Genomic DNA, 26,659 nt, shown 5'->3' on the forward strand with positions numbered 1-26,659 from the left:
AACAACCGATCTGTCAAAGATTTCTATGCGCATTATCAATTTTGGAGAACTGTAATTTGTTATGAATCGGACAAAATTGTAGAAAGTTACTATTTTCGACTGAAGTCCAAATCGACCTACCTACCTATTTATGATCAACGCATGAAAAGCTTTAGTCGAAAATACTAATTTGTCATTTTACTTTGAAATGCTCATTTACCTTTTATTCTGTAATATAAGATTATTGTATAGGTAGGCTACACTGTAATTTTTCTCATTAAAATAATTGAAAATCTATAAAAATATGTTTTTTATTTAACTAAATAGGTAACCTTGTATAACAAATAATAAAAAACAGCCTATAGGGAATAAGCCAACGATGCCAAAAACTTTTGCTGGTCACAGGCCTATAACTACAGTTAAAAACTATAAATTTAATATAACTACAAGGATGGCGTAGGATAATATTGCCATCTGTTCTCTCCTTCAACACTGGTGCAACTAATCTTCTTCTCCTTGGTAAGTTTAGTGAGGTGATGGTTCACATTATTAGCTGCAGCCGGCCACAAATGTTCCGGAGTCTCTGTGTAGATCATTTTCACTAGGTCCATCTCATTCATTTGTTTGTCGGCATTGTTTCTTAGGGCTTCAAATATTTGTGCCTCCCTTTGGTTTCTGTGTGCTATGTAATACTGGATTTTCTTCATGGGATCCTGTAATAAATCATCACCATTATAAATGATTGAACATTTATAGTTAACAACTAATTAGTTTACTTATGTATTTTTTTTATATAAACAGCTTAAAAAGCTACAATAATATGAAGTGCATCTTACCTCAACAACATTCCCATGGCCTGGGTAAATAACATCAGGATTCAACTCAAGTATCCTGTTCAAACTCAACATGTAAGTATACAGATCCTCAAACACAGCAGTCCCTTCTCCAAGAATGCAATCTCCACTGAACAGAATATTCTCTTCTAGAAGACTCAAGACCACATGGTCCGTAGTGTGTCCTGGAGTGTGGTGCACCTTGACGGTGGCTCCCTCTACTTTAATCTCTTGGCCATCTGATAGCCAGCTGATAGGGATCTGTTTAGGTAAATCTTCATCTACATCATCCTCTATGTCACGTTTGTGTTTCCATACTTTTGGCTGTGCTGAAAGAACATTTAAATGAAAGTTTTATAAATATGTACTTACCCTGATTATAATAACAAATATGATTACTGGTTAGGGAATTTTTGTAGGTTCATGAAAACAAGACAATAACAGTAAATACTAACAAGCAATAGAGCCAAAGATGTTCTCAACTCCACCAATGTGGTCATGATGCCAGTGTGTGACCACAATGTGCTCTATATCCACTTGCTCTGAGTTCACCACTTCAGCCAGGGTCTGCTGGTACTCCGACACATCCTTGTCCCCTGTGTCCAAGAGGATTCTCCTGAAAAATAAGTTTATGGTAAGTAGGTATTAGGTGTTGTGTTTTATTTCCAGTGGGTTAGATGGTCTAAATACCATAGACCATTGGCAACAAAGACAAACCACATAGGTTTCGTTAATCCAGAGTCTCAGACTCAACTATTTACTTCATCAATCAATTTTTTTTTTTTTTTTTTTTCTTGTTGCATCTGCCATCAGTCGCCAGACTTTTATCAGATTTGTGGAAAGATCATTGACGTTCAGAGAGATCTGACCATTGTCAGAGTACCCCTTTATTAATGCAGCACATTTGCTCTCTTGAGCCTGTGAGTCAGGTTAGATGGGTCTAGCAAATTAGAAGCTAGTGAGTTGGGATGATTTGCCAGTCTGAGCTTGTATTTCATTTTATATGAAGCAATTTCTTCCTGTACTGTCGGTACCCCCAGGTAATCGTGAACTTCACTTGTTTTTATAAACCAAGGTGGGTTACATATGGCTTTTAGGACATTGTTTTGAGCCCTTTGTAAGCACATTATGTTAGATTTGGCAGCTGACCCCCATAGAGGAATACCATAAGTCCATATTGGTTTCAGGATGCTGTTGTATATGAGAAGTTTGTTGTCAACTGAAAGAACAGACCGTCGACCCAGCAGCCAGTACAAGTTCTTGAATTTTAAGTTCAGTTCATCCCTCTTTTTTTTTATGTGATTGCTCCAGGTTAATCGTCTGTCCAAGTGGAATCCAAGGTATTTCACAGAGTTGGAGTGGGGCAAAGTAGCATCGCCCAATCTGACACCAGGGCAGTCCCTTCTGTTGAGTGTGAACGTGATGTGGTTTGATTTTTGAGCACTTGCCTTTATGCGCCATTTCTTAAGCCAAATGTTTGTTTGGACCAGCTGGAGTTGTAGATTTAGTGATGCAATTTCGGGTTCACGATCACAGGATAGGAATGCCGCGTCATCAGCATATGTGGCTATAGTTACTCTCGGAGTCTGGGGCATGTCCGAGGTGAAGATGTTGTAGAGAACTGGGCCCAACACTGATCCCTGTGGGACACCTGCCTTAAATTCATAGAGGTTTGATCTTGCTTCTTTTTGTTTGACTTGAAATAGTCTGTTACTGAGGTATGATGATAAGATAGGATAGAATGAGTGAGGTAAGAGTGTCTTGATTTTGTACAAGAGACCTTTGTGCCAAACTCTGTCAAATGCTTGTTGAATGTCAATGAATGCAGCAGAGCAGTATTGCTTCTTCTCGAAGCATTGCCGGACCGCGTTATATACTCTGTGGACTTGTTCAATTGTGGCGTGCATTTTTCGGAATCCAAATTGGTGTTCTGGGATAATGTTTTCCTTAGCCAAGGTAGATGAAAGGCGATGAAGGAGAATTGTTTCCCACAACTTTGATAGTATCGGCGTCAGGCTGATAGGGCGATAAGAGTCGACTCTGTCGGTGGGCTTCCCATTTTTGTGAACTAGTATGATTTAGACGACCGAATGGCGTAGTGGTTAGTGACCCTGACTACTGAGCCGAAGGTCCCGGGTTCGATTCCTGGCTGGGGCAGATATTTGTTTAAACACAGATATTTGTTCTCGGGTCTTGGGTGTTGATATTTATGTTTAGTATCTATCTATCTATGTATTTGTGTAGATATATCAGCTGTCCGACACCCATAACACAGGTTCTACCTAGCTTGGGGTCGGATGGCCGTGTGTGAGATGTCCCCACATATTATTATTATATTATTATTATTATTTGAGATACCTTCCAAATACTCGGTACATGGTGAGTTCTAAAGATAGCATTGAATAGACATGCGAGGAATACAACACATCTTCTAGGCAGTTCTTTGAGGATTCTAGGTGTGATTAGGTCGAACCCGGGTGCTTTATGGGTTTCCAGCTCTTTAATTCTACGATGGATTTCTCTCGGGGATGTAGGTTTCAATGGTAGGTCCAGTTGAAAGTCTTGATTTAGCACTTCATCTATCAGTGTATCTTCTTCCCCTTCGTTTGGCTGGAAGACTGACGCGAGATGTTTAGCAAATACTTCTGCTTTTTCACTATCGCTCCGGTCAATCAATTTAACGATAAATTCTTCAACTTACTTTTTACCAGTTCCAATCAGGTATGTGTTGGTTCCTTGTAACGTCATGGGTCCGGGGTTACACCCCAGGATCCGTATGATCCGCGAGGACAGTTTGCTGACCGCCGGGATCACCACCGACATGTTTGTACCTGGAGACGCGAAGTGTGACCTTTAGCACTTCTGTTATCTCGCTGTCGCGGATTAAGTTATTACGATGGATATGAAAATTTCGTTAGCCGTAACTTTTTTATTTGTTATGTGGCACAAGCACAACTGATTTGTATTACTGATAAAGACATCCCCTGGTAGGGGAAATATAAATAAAATGATTCTTGTGTTTGTTTACCAGAAATTTTTCGTTTCGACTTTTTGTTTTGACGTTTTTCCTTTATCCTGTGATGGGTGACAGGACAGATAAAAACAGCTGTCATTGACAACTGCCTGACAGGTTGGAAAGTTTTAAAAAGCTCCGTTATACGCTATACAAATTATTGAACACGCAGAAAATTTTAAATGAAGCTCATTCGCGTTTTATTTTTTTATAGGCACTGTTATAAAGTACAAAAAAGCTGTACTTTAATATATTTTTGAAATGTTACGTGATGACGAAATTTTATTGTAAATTGGGATTCAAAGCGGAGTTAATATGCGTTTACCGAAACAGGATTAATTAATATTGCCATCTAAAATTTTCAGTACCCTATTTAAAGGAAATAGTTTTTACTCGTTATATTTCATTTCACATCTGATACAAACAAAAATTACCCTTACCCGAATGTAAGAAGGGTTATGTCATCTGACGTCTTTCCTCGTGAAACAAGTTATAATAGATGGCCGTGGTGATGTAGGTAACGGATCATTCGGAGATCGTTTAAGAAATAAGGAATTTAAGTAAGTACAAAATTATACCACAGGCTTTTACACAAGGGCGTACCCAGGATTTCAGCTAGGGGGGGGCAGCTCATACCGGTTCCGCTCATAGAAACCACAAAGTGTCTTCAAGACTCAAGAGTGAGCCTCTTCTAAGATCCCGGTATAGTTTGGTGCGGTTACATGCATTTCCATTCCGTGAAATATAATAAGTGTTTGTAGTAGTTAATTTAGTTATTAAGAATTTTAATAAATTAATTACTATGTATTCAAAGTTCCTTGCCTGCTGTGTTGAGCTTTCGATACAAAAGTGGCGCCTCTAGCGGAAAATGCGGTAAAACAGATGTAAAAATTGTTCGTCAAATCAAATTAAAAGGTAGGTAAGCACGAAGCTCCCTTGGTGGGTTTCGTCGGCGTTGCTATAATTTTTTTATCGCTGTTCCTATGGGACGACACTACGCACCAATAGGGCCTCACCCTAAGTTAATACCTCTTAAATAAAAATAAAACAATCAAAAGCAGTTAGTACCTCAAGGGCGTACCCAGGATTTCAGCTAGAGGGGGGGGCAGCTCATACCTGTTCCGAGATGATGGTCGGTCGGGTTATATTGAAACATTATAGATAAAAGAATATTAAATCAAAATATCTGACTAAAAAGAAAAGATACTTTGTTTCCAACACTTCATATTGCGCACAGTAAGTAACACGTTTTAGAAATTCCCTTCTTGTAAGGAAAATTTACGTTTATTTTATCTTCTAGGGGGGGACAGCTGCCCCCCCCTGCTCCTACCTGGGTACGCCCTTGCTTTTACACATCACACATCTATATAGATGTGTGAACCTACTACACGCAGTGGACTAGCGTGGTAGCAAATGGTCCATGTTTAGGAAGGTACCTAGTTTAGACCTAAAGGGAATATTCATAAAGGTTCCTTTATAGGGAGCCAGGTTCAGGTACTAACACCCCCACAGAGAATAAATACAATACTCGTTTCCTTACATTAAAATGAAATTTAATGCAAAGTATAAAATATTTTTTTATAGGTAGGTACATCTAAATTTTATTTAGGCAAAAAATAAATGGTCGAAGGCCCAATCACGCCCAATGAATATTTATTCTCTAACGTGAAGATCACCAGATCACAGTACTCAAACACCGACAAAAATATATACTTATTTTGTTGGCAAACTATTAAGTTACAGCTGGTATCATTATTATTTGAAGTTTGTTTCGGAAAAAATGGCTGGCGTGCTGGCGAAAGTTGTTCAGGGAACAAAAACACATTTTGGTGATTATAAAACTGCATTACTGTCCTTAAACAAAGAGCCTCGAGTGTCCTTTACCTATGAGCCCTAGTATCCTGGCTATACAGTGAAACTTATTGTGTTTTAAACAGCCATATTTTGATGCGCAACGGCTTACATAATTTTGACATTGGTGATGTTTTAGGCATTGTCGGCCCTCTGGTGAGTGTCAACAATGGAGCTGTGCGGTACCAGCAGACGGCTGCTCCCACGAAGACCAAGTTCGGTCCTCTGGCGGACAGCGACCGAGTGTTTACCAACTTGTATGGTCGCCACGACTGGAGGTTAAAGGGAGCCCTCGCCCGCGGTGACTGGTACAAGACCAAGGAGATCCTGCTGAAGGGTCATGAGTGGATTCAAGGTACCCCCTTTAAACCATAGTAACCAAAATAAGTATATATTTTTGTCGGTGTTTAAAGCTGCAGTGCACTTGTTATTGTTATTGCATTCCAAACAATTTCACAACATTACTCAACATCTTTTTTCAGGTGAACTAAAGACCTCAGGTCTCCGTGGTCGAGGAGGCGCCGGTTTCCCCACCGGTATGAAATGGTCGTTCATGAACAAGCCCTCTGATGGCCGCCCCAAGTACCTAGTAGTGAATGCTGATGAAGGAGAGCCCGGCACGTGCAAGGATCGTGAGATTATGCGTCACGACCCACACAAGCTGGTGGAAGGGTGTCTGATTGCTGGCAAGGCTATGGGAGCTCAAGCTGCGTACATCTACATTAGAGGAGAGTTTTACAATGAGGCCAGCAACTTGCAGGTTGCGATTGCTGAGGTAAGATGGTTTTTTTTTGTGTTGCTTTATAAGTCATTATCATAGAGCATGATTGAAAAATTATGTTGTGTTGACTTAGAAGAAAATTTACTCATATCTGTATTTACTTCAACTACAGTGTTTCTTGTGATTGCCTCAGTACTTTGACAAAAAACTTTTATATGATTTCCCAGCATAATGAAGCTATTGTAGAAATGGTAGTAGTAATAGTATTATTCTGTTTTATGAGATATCCAGTCACAATCTTTAATTTCCTCCTTACAGGCATACCAAGCAGGTCTGATCGGCAAGAATGCTTGTGGTTCCGGCTACGACTTCGACGTCTACGTCCACCGCGGAGCCGGAGCTTACATCTGTGGAGAGGAGACGGCTCTCATTGAGTCCATTGAGGGAAAGCAGGGCAAGCCGCGCCTTAAGCCGCCATTCCCCGCTGATGTTGGTCTGTTTGGATGCCCAACCACTGTGAACAATGTTGAGACTATTGCTGTTTCACCAGTGAGTGATTTATTTTTATGATCCTTATAGAACTTATGATTAAGGAATTAAGCTGGAGCAAAGAGATGATATGATTGCTTGTTCTGCTGGGTTTGTATCATACATAGCTACTTTATAAATACAATTGGAATGTAGAACAAATCAATTAAAAACTATTTGACTAGTGATAGTCTTTTCCCTCTGGCTCTCATCTTCCATTCCCCTTTCATACAAAGGCCAGATGAGACACTTAAACGCTTAAAACTTTCCCCAATCCTCCTTGAGTATTTTTAAATAAAGATATATAAGTACAATATTTTCAACAACAACCCCTGTCATCCCCAGACCATCTGCCGTCGCGGAGGCAGCTGGTTCGCCTCCTTCGGACGGGCGCGTAACTCGGGCACGAAACTGTTCAACATCTCCGGCCACGTCAACACTCCTTGTACTGTCGAGGAGGAGATGAGCATACCGCTCAAGGAGCTGATTGAGCGGCACGCGGGAGGGATACTCGGTGGATGGGACAACCTGCTGGCGATCATCCCTGGGGGGTCGTCGACGCCGTTGATTCCTAAGGAGTAAGTTGGACATATTTAATTGAAATAGGTGTTACAGAGCAAATTGAATTTTAGCTCGGTAGCATTGTTTGGTCTGTTTATACATTAATTAATGCAAGTGTTAAGTAGATGTATATCATATAGCCACAGTAAATGTATATCATAAATGGCAACATTCTAAAGCTTATGTATTTACCCGGAAATGTACTATATAGGCCCTTGCACTATATCAACTAAACACACCAATGTCAAATACGAAATTATGCATCTAAACATCAATTACTACAATAATTCAGTGCCAGAATTTGTGCAGAATTTAGTACCTATAAGTGTTAGCTTTACTAAAACCACTCCTCATTCATTCCAGCGTCTGCGAGACAGTCCTAATGGACTTCGACGGCCTCGTAGCCGCACAAACATCCCTCGGGACGGCCGCCATCATCGTGATGAACAAGCAGACCGACATCGTGAAGGCCATCGCCCGGCTCATCATGTTCTACAAGCACGAGTCCTGCGGGCAGTGCACGCCGTGTCGCGAGGGAGTGTCGTGGATGAATAAGATTATTTACAGGTTAGTGTGAATTACTTATTTTTATGTATTACATACTTGTAGTTCGTCGGTTGTTGACCGGACTTCGGAAATTTCATTAATAAATTCCTATGTACATATAGCTGCTCAGGGGAAACCATCATTCCCAGGTTTCGTTAGGCTTAAATGTACTTGAATTGTGTGTATGTAATTGAAGGCTGACCGTTTACATTATGTGGCCAAACCTAATAAGGATTGGTTGTAGGGCGGCTAAATAGAATAGGTTGAGGAAAAAATACTTATCTACAATTATTATTTTATTTCAATTTCAGAATGGTGGACGGTAACGCGTCACCGAAAGAAATCGACATGCTTTGGGAGATCTCCAAACAAATTGAAGGTATGATCTCAAATGACCTGAGAACCTACCAGAATCCTACATAATGGCTGATTACAAACTTTAACCATCAAAATCTTATTTTTTGTTAAAATAAGTACATAATTATTCACCAAATAAACATATCACTTCTTTATATCGTGTCGGTGACAAACCCAAAAGCTACACAAGGGTTTTTCACTGTGGTGAAAGCATTTCCAGTCAGATTAGCGTCAATCTCGACTGCTAAGCTTACAAAAACAGTCGCTATTTATGTTTGTACCTGGTCAAAGTATTACACAATTAAATTTATCCCTTTCCCCAGGCCACACAATCTGCGCGCTAGGCGACGGCGCGGCGTGGCCCGTCCAAGGTCTGATCCGGCACTTCCGGCCCGAGCTGGAGCGCCGCATGGACGAGTACGCGGCGCAGCACGGGCCCAGCAAGGCCGAGCGGCTGTACTAGACCACCCTGTAGATGTAGGATCACGGGCGCGGGAGCGACGATACGGCGAACATACTGTAGATAGGCCGTATAGGGAAAGAAAGCTGGACAGTTATAAGCAGCGCAGACCTGAATAAATTTAATGTCCATGGTAAATTTGTAAGTGGCTTATAAGTTTCAAGCTTTTTTTCTGTATACGGCTATACAGGTGTTGCAAAAAGGGTATGCTAAGCCGAAAGGGGGTGACTCAGATGGTCATTCTGAACAACATTTGTTCTAGGAGATTTGGAAATTCGCGAAAAAAAAATCGTTCTTCATAGTAAAAAAGTCACGTGACCAACAAAGGTTCTATGGAAAATATTTTTATGATTTTTCAAAACTCGTAGAGCAAAAGTTGTTCAGAATGACCCCCTGAGACACCCCCTTTCGGATTAGTATACCCTTTTTGCAACATCCTGTATACGAGTAGGGCATATCCAACAACGCTCTACGGAGCTAGATCGACTCGACGATACGGCGTGGTCTGAAGCTAGGCTGATGATTTTTGGTTTAATGGCAGTTCAGTCAATCGGCTTCGATAAATATTTATACAGAGTAATGCAGAGATAGACAGGGTGGAATTACTGAAATCGAGATTAAAAAACAGCTGTTACATAGTACAGTTACTGACATAAATGAAATGTAAATGACTGCTTTTTTTTTCGTTTTCAGCTTTACTTTCATACTATTACTCAGTATCCGACAGGAATTACTCTGATACAATTACACCCTGTATACATGTATAACACCATCTGTGAGTTTAGTCTTCTTTCAGACCATGCTATAGGCAACATCTATTATTTTGGATTGATCAACATCTGACTATAGACATGGTCTGAATTTTTGGTATTCAAATAAAATAAAGCGTAATGCAATCTTTGACGCGAACAACCTAAAATGTAGATACAATTATAATTATTTAATAAATCTATGTACAACTTTCTTTAGACCAATATAGTTTTTTTTTCAATTACGTCTTTTATGTGTCTCACGCACGTTAGCCACCCAATTTTTTACCTTAGGTCAATACCATAATGCTTATTTTCCTTTGTGCTTTATCAATTAAGCCTTTAATGGTTATTCAATTGACATTAAAGTAACAAAAGTACGTTATTCAATTGACATTAAAGTAACAAAAGTACTCTCTTAGAGCTCATTCACACGAAGACGAATCGTGATTTTTCACGAATCGTGTTTTTTCACGATTCGTTATTTTTTTTGACGGGAGCAATGCTTTTTATATACCCATGTTCACATGCTTCACGAATCGTGAAAAAAGACGTAGACGGATACGTCGGTCACTACGGTATACCGAATCGTCAAAGACGTATCCCGTGTGAATGCGCCCTTAGGTTTTATTTCGACTCATTACGATCCTTTTGATGGCCCTTGAAATTGGTTTTAATTGTAAGTACTGGCAGTATCAGACAGTAAACCTATTTTTTGATGTAGGTACTACTTTAGATTTCAAGCACTATTGACATATCTAGTAATTAAAATGGGGAAAAACATACAACAGAATGATTTTCAGTTTGTTGTCTTTACATAATGTTATGCAACTATTTACTGTGACGTTTTGTTTGATATTAGAACTGTCTCCATTATTATATCATAAAACAATTCTCTTCTTATATCTTTAGCCTAGCCAATTCTATTCAAAGTGACTATTGATTTGAGATTTGTAGATACAATACTTACTTCTGCACTTCGGTGGTTTTTCACGGCGAGGCGATACGAGGTTTTTTGAATTTAGTATATGGTTTTATATAGTTCTAGTTTCTAAATCCCTATGGGTTTTTTATGTATCCTATATATTTCTAAATATTCTTATGTTTCACAACTTGTAATAGGTTTATATGCATTTTGGTTTATATTGACTTCTATTGCTTAGTTCAATGTTTATTGTATATAGAAATCTGAGTGCCCACTGTAGGTACATTATTTTGTATTATAATTCAAAATGTTATCTAGAATCTAATAAATTGTCAAAAAATATATTTTGTTGGTGCTTGTAACATGCGTTAGAAACGTTTAGTATTTAACTATACCTTACTTACTTACTCCGCTGGCTCAGCGACCTGAAGTGGATCTTGGCCTCCGACATTAAAATGCGCCAATCTTCTCTATTCTGTGCCAAATCTGACCAGTCGCACATTTCCAGCTCTTTCAGGTGTATAATACCAACTTCTAGGATTTTTAAAACGGCTGACTTGACAATTTTTACATGCGTCAAACTTGAAGAGAACCCCTTATTGTGGGGGTTTATCATCGTAGGGGTACCAAATTTTGATTAGTTTTTCTATATCTCTTACCGTTTTTCGAGTTAAAGTAAGGAAATGGCAAGTGCTTTGATTTAAAATATACACCTAATTGTCGTTCATTATCTTTTACATGTGACTTATGGCAAAAGAAAGGTAGATAAGAAATGAAAGTTAAGTATATTTTTTACTAATTATTATTTATTTCCCTCTATCATTCGTTCTTTTTTAGATAATCCTTATGATTCTTAGCTCTATTTACAATTTGTATAAATTAAGGTAATAATAGTTGTATTTTACATTATAGTAGACTAATATTGTACAACATGCTTCACTATGAAAGACTGACTTCAACATTACAAGAGAATGTTTGCGAATTAACTGAAGAGAAATACCAAAAAAAAATGATTTACAAGGTAACAAAATTTGGAAATGGTAACATAACACTGATTTCGATTTGGAACAAAATATTAACTAAAACTAGAAATTGATAAAAAATTTACAATAAAAAAATCTCAACTCAACACCAAGTACTCAACGGCATTTTAGGAATTGTTATGCCGATCACCAGCGGCCAGCGACATAACAATTATATTACGATAAATTAAATAGATGGCACGAACCACAATCTACATACCATTCACAGTACCGGGTGATAAGTCTTAATATTTTTGGTCGATTTGATAACAAGAATTATAAATTTCACCCTATGATTTGCCAAATTCACGATTTAAATAACCAAACAATATAAAAACTCTACGATGGAAGCAACTGATTGTTGTTCTGACAAAAGACAATATCACTTTTGCGTAACAACAAAATGGCAATTCGTAACCGCTAACTTCGGTGGAGATCACAATTACACGACATAAGTTTATCAATAAATATAAAATATAAGTACATAATTTACCTATCACTACATTTACAACTTCATTCCAATATGACGATTGATACTGACGTGAAATTGCAGTGCGATTACCTACTCTCCGGAGGATCCTACCGTAATAGTTAACAGAATGCTCTTTATAAATAACAGTTTGTGTCCGAGCGGCGCCGCGCGCACAACAACTCGATCAGTCTCACTTTCTGTCATTACCACCGACACACCAGCCGCTCGTAAAGCCGACAGTAAACCCCGTCCGAAGCCTTAAACTTCGCCCGGGTTTTACTGTGGACTGAACTTTATATAAATTAGTTGAGAGCTCGGGGCGGGCCAGCCGCGTCCGGCCGAGGCTAACTTTGGATCTTAAACTAAACTAACATCTCTGCGGAGATCTTGCACCTCGCGGTGATATGTAGGAGCTGCGTCCGCGAGGTGGCTGTACTCGGGTCCCGGCTGGGGCAGGGGGGGCTAGACCAGGTCGAGGTCGGGCACGAGGCGGTCGCTGGCGGCGGCGGCGCGCGGCGGCAGCTCGTTGCGCGGGTCGCGGGCCAGCCACGGGTGCCGCAGCACGTCCGCGGCGCTGAGCCGCTCCCCCGCCTCGCGCCGCAGCAGCGAGCGGATGAGGCACTTGCCGCGCGACGACAGGCACTCCGGCACCACGAAGTAGCCGCGAGAGATCTTCGCGAACAGAGACGCGTGCTCGGAGTCGTTGAACGGATACCTGAGACAAAAGAGAGAAAAACGTTAGTGCGATTGCTGGAAATGCGTAATGGATGAGCTCTTTAAATTTACAGCAGAAAAAACCCTTATCCCCGATCGCGTGATTAAAGTCGACTTGGGTTAGAACGTTTTTACAACTCTCGGCCCCAATTAATGATGAAACGATTGTCATTTGGAAAGGAAAGGTAGGGGCAGATGTGCGCCAAAACAAAAACTCAGGTAATGATGGAACCCTTCCGGCGACAGGTGAAGCGGCGATTGCGGCGAAATCTTGGGCCCGAGTCGAAAATAAATTACGGGTGCGGGCGGAAAAAATAGAAAACAAAGGATCGCGAAGGCGGCAGGTGCGGGCCTTTATTCGTGCAACGTCTTCGCCACATGATACGGCAGGTGCCCAAGATTTGTGGAGGCTCATTTATGTATGTGGGTGATGTAATTATTGGTGGCGAGTGGAGCGCAACGGCCGACAGGTCCGCAAGGTGTCTCAACGGTCGCCGCGACCCCTCGCTGTCGCGATCTTGCAAACGGTAAGTCCCACGCTCGCACCCCCTCGCAATAACACCGACGCGACGACCCCTAATTAATGACTCCGATATTTAACCCAATTTTGTCGCCTACTTATGCTAATGAGTGTAGTCTATTCGTGATGTTCCTTACCTTCCAACGAGCATGGTGTAGAGGATGACCCCGAGCGACCACATGTCCGCGGCCCGCCCGGAGTAGGTCCGGCTGGCGCGCAGGATCTCGGGCGACACGTACGCGGGGCAGCCGCGCTTGTCCTGAAGCAAGTCTTCTTCAGGGTCGTCCAGCACCACCGCGTCTTCCAACGACTCCAACTTTAACGTTGTTCTGCAACAAAGAGAGACTAACGTTAATAAAAACATTCGGAGATACTTTATGAATGGAAGTACATAAGAGTACATGTTATAGATTAAGCGCATTGGCGACACACAGTAGCCAGTGACCCATATAAAATCGCGAATCGAGCCGTTTGGCCGGGCCCGTAATATTGTATGCTGATATCATCGGCGCGTAATGGATCCGTGGCTCCCTTTGAGCACAAAGAGCTGCGAGGATGCTATTAACGTCCCGCGACTCGGTAATTGATGCTCGGTTAATACAATACCATATATTATGTAGTACATAGTGCTATGTATTATGTGTGTATTCTGCTGAAAGAGTGCGTTTCAACAGCACGAGTTGGCCGCGGTTTCGGGTCGCGTATGACAATAATGTGATGTAAATAATTAGGCAGCAATAAGTTCGGTGATGCAATAGGTTTTGTTTCATCACTTGGCCGCGGCGGGCGCACCGTGTTCGACCTCGTATTTCACAGCCATCGTTTCGAAATGCATTAAATGCACAGTTATTCGAAACTGTACGCCTCGGCTCGATTTGATTCAATGTAAACTAATCACAGAGTCAGGCGACACGCTTGTAAAACTGGGAGCTTTATGTCAACATTGTTTTCATGGGAGCCGTAAATAAGCTTCTCGTTTGGCTTCGGAATTTGACTATTCCTATCGACTGTTTGTTTTAATTTGTTTAGTTAACTGTGCGTGTAGTCGTCGTGTAGGTAGATTAAAGTTGAAATTCCGAGTCAGGATTTCACAAATGGTTTTCATAAAAATAATACTAGTGGAATGTCCACAGTCGCGCTGCAAGGTCCAGGCAGGGGCAGGTGCGCGCGAGGTGGGCGTCGCCACGCAGAAAAATAGACGTGCATTAATGCGTACGATATTTTTAGCCCATTTAATAATAACCTTGAAGGGAACGATGCGCTTAATGAATAAACAGGGGTTCGTTCTATTTCGAACGGACTTCTTCAGCTATACATAGCGTTTCAGAGGAGCGTCGTGTAGTAATAGTATAAGTCTCATTATGCATGCAGGGTTCCGAAAGCTACGGTTGCATTATCAAGTTTGCTCAAAGCGTAGTTACAAAACCCGCAGCGCTGCGGTCTCGACAGTTTGACAAATCGTCGCTCGGCCGACTACTGCCGACAGACCTATCACACGATACTCTGTGGGAACATCTCTATTTAACAACCAATACCATTGGCTAATACACCTCTGATTCGAAACTAGATGTGGAAATAAAATGAGTATTTAATAAATACAAAACATTAACGAATACAGATCGAGATCGTGACAATATGGAGCGGGCTGGCTCTGTAAAGGTTACTCTCGTTACCGTGTCGCAATTGACTTGACGGTTATCTCGTAAAATATTACGAGCGAACGCACACCGCAAGCTGCGTCGCAACGCAAATTAGAAGCAGATAAATGCAACACGAAGATTGGCTGGCTGCTATCACGGTGACTAGCGTGAGTGGCTCTAGACGAGGCATTGTGGGGACACGCGTGGCGGCGGCGGGTCCGAGCGGGCAGGGGCCGGCGGATGCGCCGACTGTGGGAACCAGCTGACGAAACGCGTGACGTCACACTGCAACTGCACTCCGGACCTTTTTTGTAATTCATCAGTGAGCGGAGCCTGCAGGGCGTCCTCGTGTCCGTTTTAGGTCTCTCGACTGCGCAACTGATCCTAATTAAATCCCTACAACGGCAAGGCTAAAGTGCGATGTCTGCAGCTGCAATCGATTCGGATTTCGCAACGTATAAATAAGTTATACGGTGTCGTAACGCACGCTCGGTCGGAAGGTTGGCCGGATTTCCGAGCGAGTGTTCCGATCTCGGCGGCCTCGGCGAAGGATCGCCGGCGACCCCGCGCCGCCCCCGCCCCCGCCCCGCGACCCGCGCCGCTGAAAGGACGCCGCTGACGCAACGCACGCACTTTACGCAAGCCGCGGACACCTTGATCCCCTAGCCGCTAGCTCAGTCTGCATCACCTACCAGGAACACTAATATCTACCTATTAACATATTGGTTCATTTGTTGTAACCTGCAACTAATTGTGTAAGTGCACACACTTAATGTAATGATCGCTTAAACTATGTGTAAAGAGACGATGGGCTATTAATTCATAATAAACTGGCACTCGTAACCTGTCTGATTGCGTTTTAAAGGCATACTTAATTAGCGCTAAATGTTGTCTGCATTTTGCTTCTAGATGTAGGAATCATAGCCGTAACCGTAACTCATCGGTGTGGGGAAAGATCTCATTGAGTGCGAGTGTGGGAGTCGGGAACGGGATGAGTGCAGTTTCGCAACCGTCCGCCATTGCTCAACTCAACCCTGACAATTTCATAACGAACAATGGCAGATGCAGCACACACGCTTGCACTTCCTGCTCGCGTTTATATCGCCACATGACGAGCTGCGCTTGCGCAATGCATCGAGGAATTCTCTGTTTTGCACGGATGTTTAAGCACATTCATGGCGTTAGGTTGAAACGTGCGTCAGCGCGTGTGCGATCGGTCCATGGGAGCGCAGTGAGTGGCAGCCCTATGGCGCATGGCGCGGTTACTGTTAGGTTTTCGTAACTCGCATTGTAGGGACATGTGCTCGCGCGGTGACGCAAGCCGGGCGTTGCCTCACTCGAGATGCCGTCGGGATCGTTGGGAAACCTTCCCGAACATGACCAATTAGATGTCGACCCGCGCCGCCGTCGCCGCGCGCCCATTGTGCAATCCTGCTCCAGATCCATTCCACTCCGCTTTGATGAAGATCGGGATGTGGCAAACTTCTCTATATGTACGGTCAATTGCTGCTGTAGATTATGTAGTTTATGCAATGACATTAGTCGTGGGTGCAACACGTGTGCGCTGATGGCCCAAATGTTGACATTTATCGGCGTCTAGGCACAATGAGTCGGTGGCCGTATTTGGCAGGCGGTCTGCGTACGAGTGCATTGGGTGTCACAATGGCGCGGATTATGAGCGGGTTGCGTTATGGCATGTTGCAAGTCCGGGCGGCGATCCAAGCGGCGCCGCAGAAATAATCCCGTGTTGCAACGAGGCGCGGGCGGGCGCCTCTCCAGCCGCCTTGCGTAAGCCTCGCCCGGGTCCCTACAGATATACCTAATTGGAGAATTGCACACGTCGCCAGCACCGGCCACTTGCTTCTACGAAACGGGCAGCACAGCCGTTCGTTGAACTCTATTACGCGAATATTGCATCACGGAAGAAAGCGGCCGAGTTCGTCCCGCGAAAAGTAAGCCTCGGTATCTCATCGATCTCCGTTCCGAATTGTTGCAATTACACCGTTACGTGGTGAGTGTTAAATCCGGTGAACGGTAGACTTTCTAACGGTGAGGTCGGCGAACGGCGTGTCGCAACAATTTCTCCGGCGGCGGCGAGCGTTGCGAAGAAAGCGCAACCTGGTGTTTTGCAACCGCGCGATGGAGAAAGACCCGAAGTGCCGTAGAAAGCGTACGTCGACCCGGCCCGGCGGCGGCAATCCGCGAAACCGCACCACCGAGATAATCGCCTTGCAACAGATGCGCTAACAAGATTCCTCGGGTTCGGCCCCAGACCGCAGCCCCTGTTAGCGGCGCGGGACGCACATTGGGCAAGCGGGCCTTGCGCAAGCGCGATAGCGGGCACATGTCACCGCACTCGTGAAATACTTCCGTTCATTGACTCCTTCCCGATATAACTGGGCTCTACTGTTGTCAGTTTCGTAATGACATTTCAGTTTGTTGCAATCGGACCGATTGTCGCACGTGTGACGTCGGCGGCCGCTGCGGGCGCCGCAAAAACTACGAGCTCAGGAGATCCCACCCTTGATCTTCAAGCGCCATTGCCATTACTTGAAACGGTTAATGTTCTTGCATTAGACTGAAAAAAGCTGGCGCCGTGCGCAATAACGGAGCGCTTGCATGAGTTATTTTATTTCTGCTCACATGGCCTAATTTTGTCGCAATAATTCACGTAACCCAAGTTGCAGCTAGGAGTTCTGTCATGCAGGATATTACACGAGGGCCCGACGAGTGAGCCGCTTACGTACAGCTGTTTGCGTTTATACTTTCATAACCCGTTGTTACGTTTCGAACTAACTTTTCCAGGTGTTGGGAAATTAGACGGCACTCGGCAAAAAGCTGCCCTAACAAGAAGTGGCAACTCCCAATTAGACAACGAGTGATGAATACCGCGATACTCGTGTGAGCGTGTGACACTCCGCTTTCTGTGATCTGCGATAGATAACTTTCACGTAACGCTTACACGCAACTCGGTTTACTGTGAAAATACTAAGTACTGAGAACGAGTAACAGCATATACAACATCATAAAAATATGTACGTGTGTACATCTAATTCACCTGCCGACAGGTGCGCGTGCGCTCCAGTATTTCTAGTTTACAGGCAGTCTTTACCATAATGATAAAGGGCAGCTGAGCGCGCGTCGCCAGCTGATGGTCTCCGTCGGACAGAATAAAAAGAGTTGCCGCATCCGCGTGCGCCCGCGCAGCTTCCGCCGCGGCCGGAACCGCGATTGTTCCGCTCCGCAAACGTTTCCTCCTCATTATTCGGGGACGGAAGTCGGAACCTTACGACGTGAATGTCATCTGCGCTTGCGCATGCTAATGTGTGAGTGTAGAAGTGGGCGAGTAAGTATCGCTCGTTGCGGTGTCTCATGGTGGTTAGGAAATGAGGTGTGTACTATAAATGATCGGAGGATAGTGCCAGGCGCTGGCGGGCTATTGCGCGGGCGACGCAAGCGCTTGCGATATGTAGCGAGCGAGTCGGACTCGGACGAAATTATTGCGAACTCAGGCAGCGCTGCGTCCAGCATTGCTCACCGCCGCCGGTTGTTGGTTAACACTATTGAATCTTGCGCATGAGCGGCCTAAACCCAATATTCGCTCGCTACCCAGATCTCGTATGATGCGACAAAGTGAATGGTATATAATGTTCACGATTGTTTTGTGTCTTTGTGCGGCTGATTTGAATGTGCCAACAAAGGTCCTCCATTACAGCGACAAAAGATGCGCAAATAGGGCAAAAAAGCGTTTAGTAATCTCTTGTTGGGCAACAAATGTTCGGCGTATTTACAAAGCGCGCCGCGTACCGACCGTTGCGGATAAATCGCGGCTCCTTACACTCCATTTCATAACTCCACCTTACTCAAGGCATTTGTATGCCATCTGTCGTGCCAGATTTACTAATATGTATGTTGTTTCAAACCGAGTTTTATTACTAATCAATGTAACTTTCCTATATGTAAAATAAAACGTAAATTCATACTTTGTACCTACAATACCAACCTTATGTTTATTTAAAATTTTAACTTCTTTGATAATACACTCACGGCAGTGAGAGGGTTCCAGTGAGAAAAAGCAGCAAATTGCTCCTAAACGGAAAAAGCTGACTCAGTGAGTCGCCAGAATATTACCAACTAAAGACGTCAGTATTGTGATCAAATTCTAAATTTTCTAAGTGGAACTGTCTCTTTGTACGTGAGTTTATAATAATTATATACATATATAGCTACTTTTCACTGTAACTAAATTAAATATAATGAGTTATCATACCTAAAATATTGTTATATGCATAATTTTAACTTCATAAGTAAACAAGAATGTAATATTGGACAATAAGAGCGGGCCTCTTCAAATACAGGTTTATACTTAACTGGAGAGTCCCAAACCCTGTAATGTACCACTTGTTTTTGTGAATAAAGAATTTATTTTATTTATTTTTATTTTATTTTATATGTGGATGCCAAAATAGGTTTATTGTTAACGCTGTAGGAACAAATTACGAGCGATGGTTTCGAAAATGCGAAATAAGCGATGTTGCGCTTTCTGTTTGCGAAATGCATTGTTCGCAGTTGCAAATACGCGTAGGTTGACAGGCTGGCTACATTTATCCAATGCACTGTAATCAAATATTAATGCATATCGTTTCAGCACTCAAAACTAATTAAACTATGTACTGTGATCACGATTTCAACGAAAATCTATCGTTGGTAAACAAAGTTATCATTTATCAAATCATGGTGACAGTGTTATGAAATAGTGCAAGTTGGTTCCACCATTAAAAAACCTTTTCTGATAAGGGCGTTTCTGTAGCCGCAATTTTTATCTACACTCACTGTTATCGTATCGGAAATAGTTGGAAAATGTTTAGACCTTGTTTATTTACTCAATTAGCAACACTAACGAGATACGATAGGCAAATGTTTGTGATGTTACAAATGTTATTTGTGTTTGGTCGATTTTAAATTGCCTCATATCCTACGTCATAGTTTCGCGTGAACATTTCGAAAAGCGGTACATTCTGTTGTGATGGCATTCGAATGGAAATTAGTGGTACGCACGACATTCGCTCACTGAATTATATTAAATGTGAACCGTATAAATTATTTATGCGCTACCCGCAGTCCTCGTCACGACAATTTAAATTTACCGATTTGTTTGCAAACAATACGCACTCGAGTGTTGGTTAGAGTACTATCGAGTACTTTTAACGTACAATAGTTTTATGGAAACTGGGGTCCATGCGACCCCAATGACGTGGTACCTGTGTATAACGATCAGGTCGCCGCGATAAGGCACGTTCAGCCCTTACACACTACATAGTAGTAAGTATAAGCACTGGGCTTATTGCAGAGTACAACAAACAATGCCGTGCCAATGAGGGTCATAGTACTACGCTCTACTACCCAAACAGCAATGCACTACGCTCTTAAAGCCATCGCTTTACAGTCCGCCGTCATGGTTATGCTTTGATTCCTCTATAAAACTTTACAGACGTGTTGTACGAAACAATAGCAGGAAAATATACTCATGTGAAACGCGCACAAATGAAAATGTGGGCTTCGTAAAGTGGATACAGCTAAGGATTATACTTAAGATACGCTTGAACAAGTTGAAGGATCTCTCAAAACAAGTTTCTCCCGTTACTTCTACTGAAAAAAAATAACATCACGTAAACAAAGTCAGCCCAACCAGTTGGAATGGAAACGAGTTCGAGAAATTTTTAATTTCTCTCCAAAGCGTGCTTTTTGCTCAGGGTTCATTGATGACCAGTTACATCTGGTTAGCATCTAGTATTCAAACAGAGGGGTCATAGCCTGGCAGCGTACGTCGGGAATTTCAAACATTGCGATGGTGAGGAGACGGACGTGAGGCGAATGGCGACTCACGCTAACCTGCGCGAATTATTCATAATTCAGAAATATTGAAGCCAGCCAGCAGAAATTCAATACCGTTGTAGTAATTCAGGACAAAGAAAGTCGAGGCTTCCGCGAACCTCGCCGGCGCGACCAGACGACCATAAAAACTTTACTGCGCACTTGAATTTTCTAAACTTTTTGCGGCACTTACTCATACTTATCTAAAACTGGTAACCATGATGAGATCATGGAAGGATCAACGTCCTACACGAATGCCGATTCAATGATCTACAACACTAAATTAAGGAGCGGAACACCCGAACCGAGCGGTCATTCACCGTGGATTTTTTATACCGATGATGTAATTTAGAAAGCATGGAAATGTTATCTTAATGTTTACGGCGATTCCTTGGCAATAGTAGATTATATTATCGAAGTTAATGTTTACAAATATCAGGAACAGGTCTGCAATCAGGAACTCATTTAACTTTTTGCATGAGATATCAGGTGAAATTGATTTCAGGGAAATGTCTATGTCGATGTGGCAATATGTAATTGATTATATCATAAACGTTACATGTAATCTGCGCTCTGGTTGCGGATGCCCGAGAGGGGGCATCGACCTCGCGAAGTTCACCTGACGGAGGGGAGGCCGGAACACTAGGGGTGATGCAACCAAAGAAAGTAAGAAAACAGCAATTACGCAGAGAGCGTACGCCAATTAGTTATGCAGCCGCGAATCACAAGATTTGGAAATGTCGTGGCATTCTAAATCTGTGGGAGAGTTGCACAACGGTACTGGCGACCGACAACGGAAGAGAGTGCGGCGAAACAGCCGGCGTGATGCAATGAAGAAAGTGCGGAACTGAAGTAGGTGTTCTATTGCGGTGAATGGACTGTGAGCATTAGCATTGAGCAGCGCGGCTCCGGCCGACGACCTCGCTCGCTGTCACGATGACAGTTGCCAATGTTCTCATGATATAACTCAGTATATAACCGAACCCTCCGCGAGAAATTATCATCACCCCCGCAAGAAAGGAGTCATCGCGGTTACATCAGTATTTGCAGCAGAATATTGCATCTCGGTTACCTAACTGTTGTCACAATTGTTTGTTGTAATTGCAAATGATGTAAGGCACATAAGTAATACGGACTGAAAAAGGTATAATCCATGTTGCCATGAGAATCACAGTCCGAACTCGGTAAGCAGTGTAATTGTGGCTCATGTTGCCAAAATTACAGAGTGAATTCGCACGGAGGATAAACTACATCATGCAATTCGTAGACCTTCGTGGCTAGCCGCGACCTCAATACACGCCGAAATTTAATGAAAAAAGCCTATATGTCAAGTTCAGTGGGTGCGCGCAGCGGCGGGGCGCGGGGAGGGGGGCAGGCGGTGACAATGAATGGCGGAGCAGCAGCGCTGTACTTGACCCAGTATTCGGGTCGTCACGCCTCCCCGCCGCTGACGTCGATAGATCATCACCACCAGATACTGAAGACTTTGTGCACACGTGATCACTCTATGACACACTGAAAGTTTCCTCACGTCATAACTAGCTTTATAGCTATTGCCTTCTTCGACGTGTTTCTACAAACGGATTGCGTCAGTTTTTAACTGCTCCGATGCGAGCTGGCATTGATGGTTGACCTATTCTTGCTTTATGAGCACAGTTAACAGAGGAAAGAATTAAATTCATAATTGCTGTCAACTTGGGCATCAAGTCACCGTGATCTAAGCGACAGGTCATGCAGGTGACGTCAACTGTTTCAGAAATTAGGATTAGTAACAGTTAATCGGGTGAATCACTTGTCTGCATTTGACTGAATAGTGTAGAATAGGTGTCGAAACGTATAAATGAATGTGTTGTATATTGTATCTCGCAAGCGGTTTCCGATACAGTGGTGGGTAGATACGTTACATGTGGCATTGCGCAAGGTCGGCCGCACCTGCGCGACCGTTGCAACGCTCCCACGACATTACCTTAGAAGGGTAGTTGAGGAGGTCACGTGCACCTGTGCCCTGCCACCCCCGGGAGCAGGCGGTGACGTCACACGCCGCGGCGCTCGCCGGCGGAGGCAAGCGCGCTCGTAATCACCCAAGTAGGTTAAGGTCCCATCAAGGATTTGTTGCGGCAAACCTCCGCTCCAAAACGTTGAGCGATCGTTGCTATGTGCTAACTGCATGCTGGTTCCGCTGCATTTACACATTTAGCCTTACAAAACTACAAACGCTTTGATTTGATAGTGAGGACGGTTTCTAAGAAAGCTATCGAAGTCCCATTCAAGGTCCAGTATCGTTCACCTGTCGACTTTTTGTGTGATAGCGACACAAAGCGCTTGCAACATCTTTTGTTTAATTAATGTTCGGTAAACAAAAGTAACTCAATCTGCCGCTAGAGGCGTCCTTTTGTCTGTGTGTGCACCGTAACAGGGTTTGGAATTATTTATGCGCTCCTTTGTCTCGTGACAAGTGCTCGACTACTAAAAGTGTCCAAGTGCCATTGAATGGCAAATAAACAAGTTAATAAGTTTCCAAACGATCCAGATGTATTACAAAATACAAAGCGGTGGCATACAACAGTTTGGAAACTGAACTGAGGGACTGCGCAAGCGCGGGGACTAATTGTTGCCGTCATTAACCATCGGCTCGACAATTTGATTGTTTCGTTTAAAATAAATCATTTTCGACAATGGCACTCGAGACACACAACGTTTTTTCTCCCATTTATTTATAGTCCAGAATAAATAAAAGTATTGTTCTAACAGGTTTGCATGGGCCATTGAAATTCAATTAGTTCGCATTCGCAGGACACAATAAACAATGTGTCAGTTGCTCGACAACTTTTGGTTTTGGCAATGTCGAATGCAATACAATTTGTGACCTCGCGTAGATTATGTAACACTCCGACCTCGCGTTTAATACAACTCGGATTTATATTATTTCATTGCCGTGCCATATTATTGGGCAAACTCTACACCGAGTTAAAACTGCACATCACCTATGCTACTGAAGGAAACGTGATGTATGCCTGCAGTATGTACTTATAGCCAGATGTTTTTATGAAGGAATTTGAACGTAGGTCGCATTTATATGTATAAGTGTGAGTGTGATTGGGTGCGCGGGCGCAGGCTGCGGCGGCAGATGTGCGCGATCATTGTCTCCGCAACAAAAGCAGGTAAAGACCGAGCCATGTGCTGCTTGTCACTTTTTCAAGATCAAAAACACATTTTTAACACAAAAAAATCCTTGGCCTTTTTATCTGACCGAGGGACAGATGTGAGTCCACATGTCGACACAGAAATCCATTCGTAACGCAATGATAAAGCGAGTAAAACACGATTGTAACACTGAAAATACGAAGCGTACGTACGCAACTACACTAAATTAATTACATGGCTTCCCTTTGTTACAAAAGAGAGAAACGAATCCCAGTTATCAAAATTAATAACGGCAAAAGCAATTTACTCTGCTCACGTAATATCCCGCTCGGCGCTTATTGGTCTGAAGAGGTTTCGATTGTTTTCTATGCGAATATAATATCTGCCGAGTGGATATTGTTCCACCATCTGCCTTTGAGCCGGCTGCCGTGTTTACCTCCGCAGAGCAATGGATGTCACGTAGAACAAAGAATAAAGCATAAGGAATGAAACGGCTAACGAAGGGAGCGCAGGACAGAGACAAATGGTAGAAAGGAACGATCGACTGAGGACAAATATTTGTCGTTCAGCAGATGCGAGCCACAAAGGCGGAGGTGCATTTGAACAAACAGACGTTTCTAATGTTGACCATAAACTATGTATCGAATATCAATGCTTATGAGCTCCTAGATAGAGTTGTAAGCAGGTGACCAAACAGATTCCACCAATATTATGCTTTCTCAGAGAAAATATTAATGCGCAGTAACTACTACTGCGCATTAATATTTTCTTATTTAAAATGTAATATGTCTAAACTAGTTATTATGACACCATACAGCACCATCGTATACAGGTTGAAATAAAGTGCAAAATTTAATAGACGTTTGCCGTAAACCCAGAGATATTGCTGGTCATAAAGTCTTTTTACGAGGACACATAATGTCCTTTGCAATTTTAAGAGTCTCGCGGACAATATTGCTACAACAAATCCTACACATACTCTATGATTCTGTACTTAATAATACTGTTCCCGTGGCGCTAAAAGCGACAACATATAGCCAGTTATGTGATATTGGAAACCATAAAAGCGTAGACATAAAGGGACCCAAAGATTGAGTATCGCAAAAAGTATCTTGCTTGTAGTCTTGTCCAATCAATTATGAATTAGAATTTCAGTTGACAGTTTTTGCGAAAATAGTAAATAATAGAGTGTATGGGTGGAGGGTGGAACACGTGCGTGCAGGTAAGTCGATCGCATGTGCAACTCATTGTCTCCTTGAAAGGTGTTTTTCTTGGGCTTCACACAATAGGGTCTTTGCACAATAGCCGGCACCGTCTCTGCGAAGCCATCATCGACTCGCCGAAATTTAGACCGAGTGATAAATCATGCGTAGGAGACGAACAATAGACGCCGTATTTGTTTAAGGAACATCTGTTCAAGGTGGAGATTGGCGAGCCAGTTTGGCGCACAAAGCCTCATTGTGCCGCGCTCAGGTAACCCAGGTGCAATGCTGCAGATTAACCCGGCGATGCACCATCATATTTTTTCCTCAAAATGACAGTTGAAGATCAAAAATGTAGTTCCATAGGTAGCGTCAATATTGCGGCATAAAATGTGACCTTACGTCTAGTTATCTGGCAGAGATAACAGAGATTACGACCTTTAAATTGTTGACTAGGTTTCTAAACTGATAAGATTGTGAAGTCCAATGACCGAATATGGTTCGCTTTGACGCAATCGGATATTGGTAAGAAGCTTTTGTTACATGCAATAATGGACAGTGTTTTACGAAACGCCATATGAAAAAGTTCCCATGATGTAAAACGAAATGAATAATAGTTATTCTGAGGGGGTCGAATGCGCAAGAGTTGATCCCTAAGAGCTCTCACCACCGACCGGATGTAAGTAACGGGACGGCACCGGAAACGGACTTGAAATATAAAACAGAAAGAAACTTAAGGGCCGGCGATGTGGCAGATGGCCAGCAGTAAGAAAAAATATTATTAAAAAAACAAAACTGCACAGCGCAACCACATGGTAAAGGAATTAAGTTAATTAGCTTACTCCCGCTTTGTAGAGGATTAAATTGGATAGTGTCTAGTGTTGTGCTCAGAATGGATGGGCTATAATTATGCCGAGTAGTGTATAAACACAAAACAATATATGGCCCAACATTGTTGCAGTGCCTGCAGATAACATACGACGACATTAACGATAAAAATTGCCGGAGGCTTAAAAGATACTTTTTAGTTTATTTTAATAATGTTGCCTACAGATAAAACTAGTTTCATTTTATGATTCAGTAAATGGACCAGTCATTACGTGTAATGATGAATAAGGGATATTCAGAAATTTTCGTGTTGCGAAAAATAAACAAAACTAGCTTGGACGCGCGATTCCGGAAATTTTATATTGACTTGATCACGTTCTGAGTAACAGCTAGTTATGATGATGTTATGAATCTCAATACTGTGAACTCGTTTGTCAGTAAACTCAGGAAGAACATAATTTATTGATTTTATATGGCGTCTCCTTTACGAGTCATTTGAATACATGTGCGCTGTCACGTACCGACCACTTGTTCGCAAAGAGACGATTTCGCAACTAAACAATAAAGTTGCGTAATCCTAAAAACTGAGGTAGTAGTAGTTCCTGATAACAGACTCGTCGATTACGAACTTGAATTTGAATTTAGAACGTCCATGGCTGCTCGGTTCCTGATTGGGCGGCGCGGCGGCGGCGCGGGCGAAGGCGGAAGAGCGGCGCTTGC

The 26,659-nt window shown here is 42.8% G+C and overlaps 3 protein-coding genes across 3 annotated transcripts in view; 1 reads left to right on the forward strand and 2 right to left on the reverse strand.

Moving 5' to 3' along the window:
• Positions 1–274: 274 nt before the first annotated feature.
• LOC105397919 (beta-lactamase-like protein 2 homolog) lies at positions 275–3,899 on the reverse strand. Its single transcript, XM_011569939.3, has 5 exons — positions 3,841–3,899; positions 3,514–3,643; positions 1,268–1,428; positions 816–1,141; positions 275–692 (listed from the first exon to the last, which is right to left on the reverse strand). The coding sequence occupies exons 2-5, from the start codon at positions 3,633–3,635 to the stop codon at positions 423–425; spliced, it is 879 nt and encodes a 292-aa protein (XP_011568241.3). The 5' UTR covers positions 3,636–3,643; positions 3,841–3,899; the 3' UTR covers positions 275–422.
• A 1,635-nt stretch (positions 3,900–5,534) lies between these two features.
• On the forward strand, positions 5,535–8,943 carry LOC105397921 (NADH dehydrogenase [ubiquinone] flavoprotein 1, mitochondrial). Its single transcript, XM_038121234.2, has 8 exons — positions 5,535–5,654; positions 5,816–6,031; positions 6,159–6,451; positions 6,716–6,946; positions 7,271–7,503; positions 7,850–8,053; positions 8,344–8,411; positions 8,713–8,943. Exons 1-8 carry the CDS (start codon positions 5,606–5,608, stop codon positions 8,850–8,852), a joined length of 1,434 nt encoding a protein of 477 aa, XP_037977162.1. The 5' UTR covers positions 5,535–5,605; the 3' UTR covers positions 8,853–8,943.
• Positions 8,944–11,309: 2,366 nt separating this feature from the next.
• The window catches only part of LOC105397922 (tribbles homolog 2), a 29,803-nt gene continuing 14,453 nt past the window's right edge, over positions 11,310–26,659 (reverse strand). The window contains exons 4-5 of the mRNA XM_011569942.3: positions 13,389–13,580; positions 11,310–12,732 (exon numbers count right to left, since the gene is read on the reverse strand). Coding sequence (XP_011568244.3) covers positions 12,480–12,732; positions 13,389–13,580 — 445 coding nt within the window. The 3' untranslated portion in view covers positions 11,310–12,479. The remainder of the gene's footprint in view (positions 12,733–13,388; positions 13,581–26,659) is intronic.

Source organism: Plutella xylostella, chromosome 4 (assembly GCF_932276165.1).
Source record: "Plutella xylostella chromosome 4, ilPluXylo3.1, whole genome shotgun sequence".
Lineage (NCBI taxonomy): Eukaryota > Metazoa > Arthropoda > Insecta > Lepidoptera > Plutellidae > Plutella > Plutella xylostella.

Coding starts and splice junctions, on each gene's coding strand:
- LOC105397921 (XM_038121234.2), top strand. CDS start 5,606: ATGGCTGGCGTGCTGGCGAAAGTTGTTCAGGGAACAAAAACACATTTT. Junction 8,054..8,343: donor ATGAATAAGATTATTTACAG/GTTAGTGTGAAT, acceptor TTTCAATTTCAG/AATGGTGGACGGTAACGCGT. Junction 8,412..8,712: donor GATCTCCAAACAAATTGAAG/GTATGATCTCAA, acceptor CCCTTTCCCCAG/GCCACACAATCTGCGCGCTA.
- LOC105397919 (XM_011569939.3), bottom strand. CDS start 3,635: ATGTCGGTGGTGATCCCGGCGGTCAGCAAACTGTCCTCGCGGATCATA. Junction 1,429..3,513: donor CTGATTGGAACTGGTAAAAA/GTAAGTTGAAGA, acceptor CTTATTTTTCAG/GAGAATCCTCTTGGACACAG. Junction 693..815: donor GCCATGGGAATGTTGTTGAG/GTAAGATGCACT, acceptor GATTTATTACAG/GATCCCATGAAGAAAATCCA.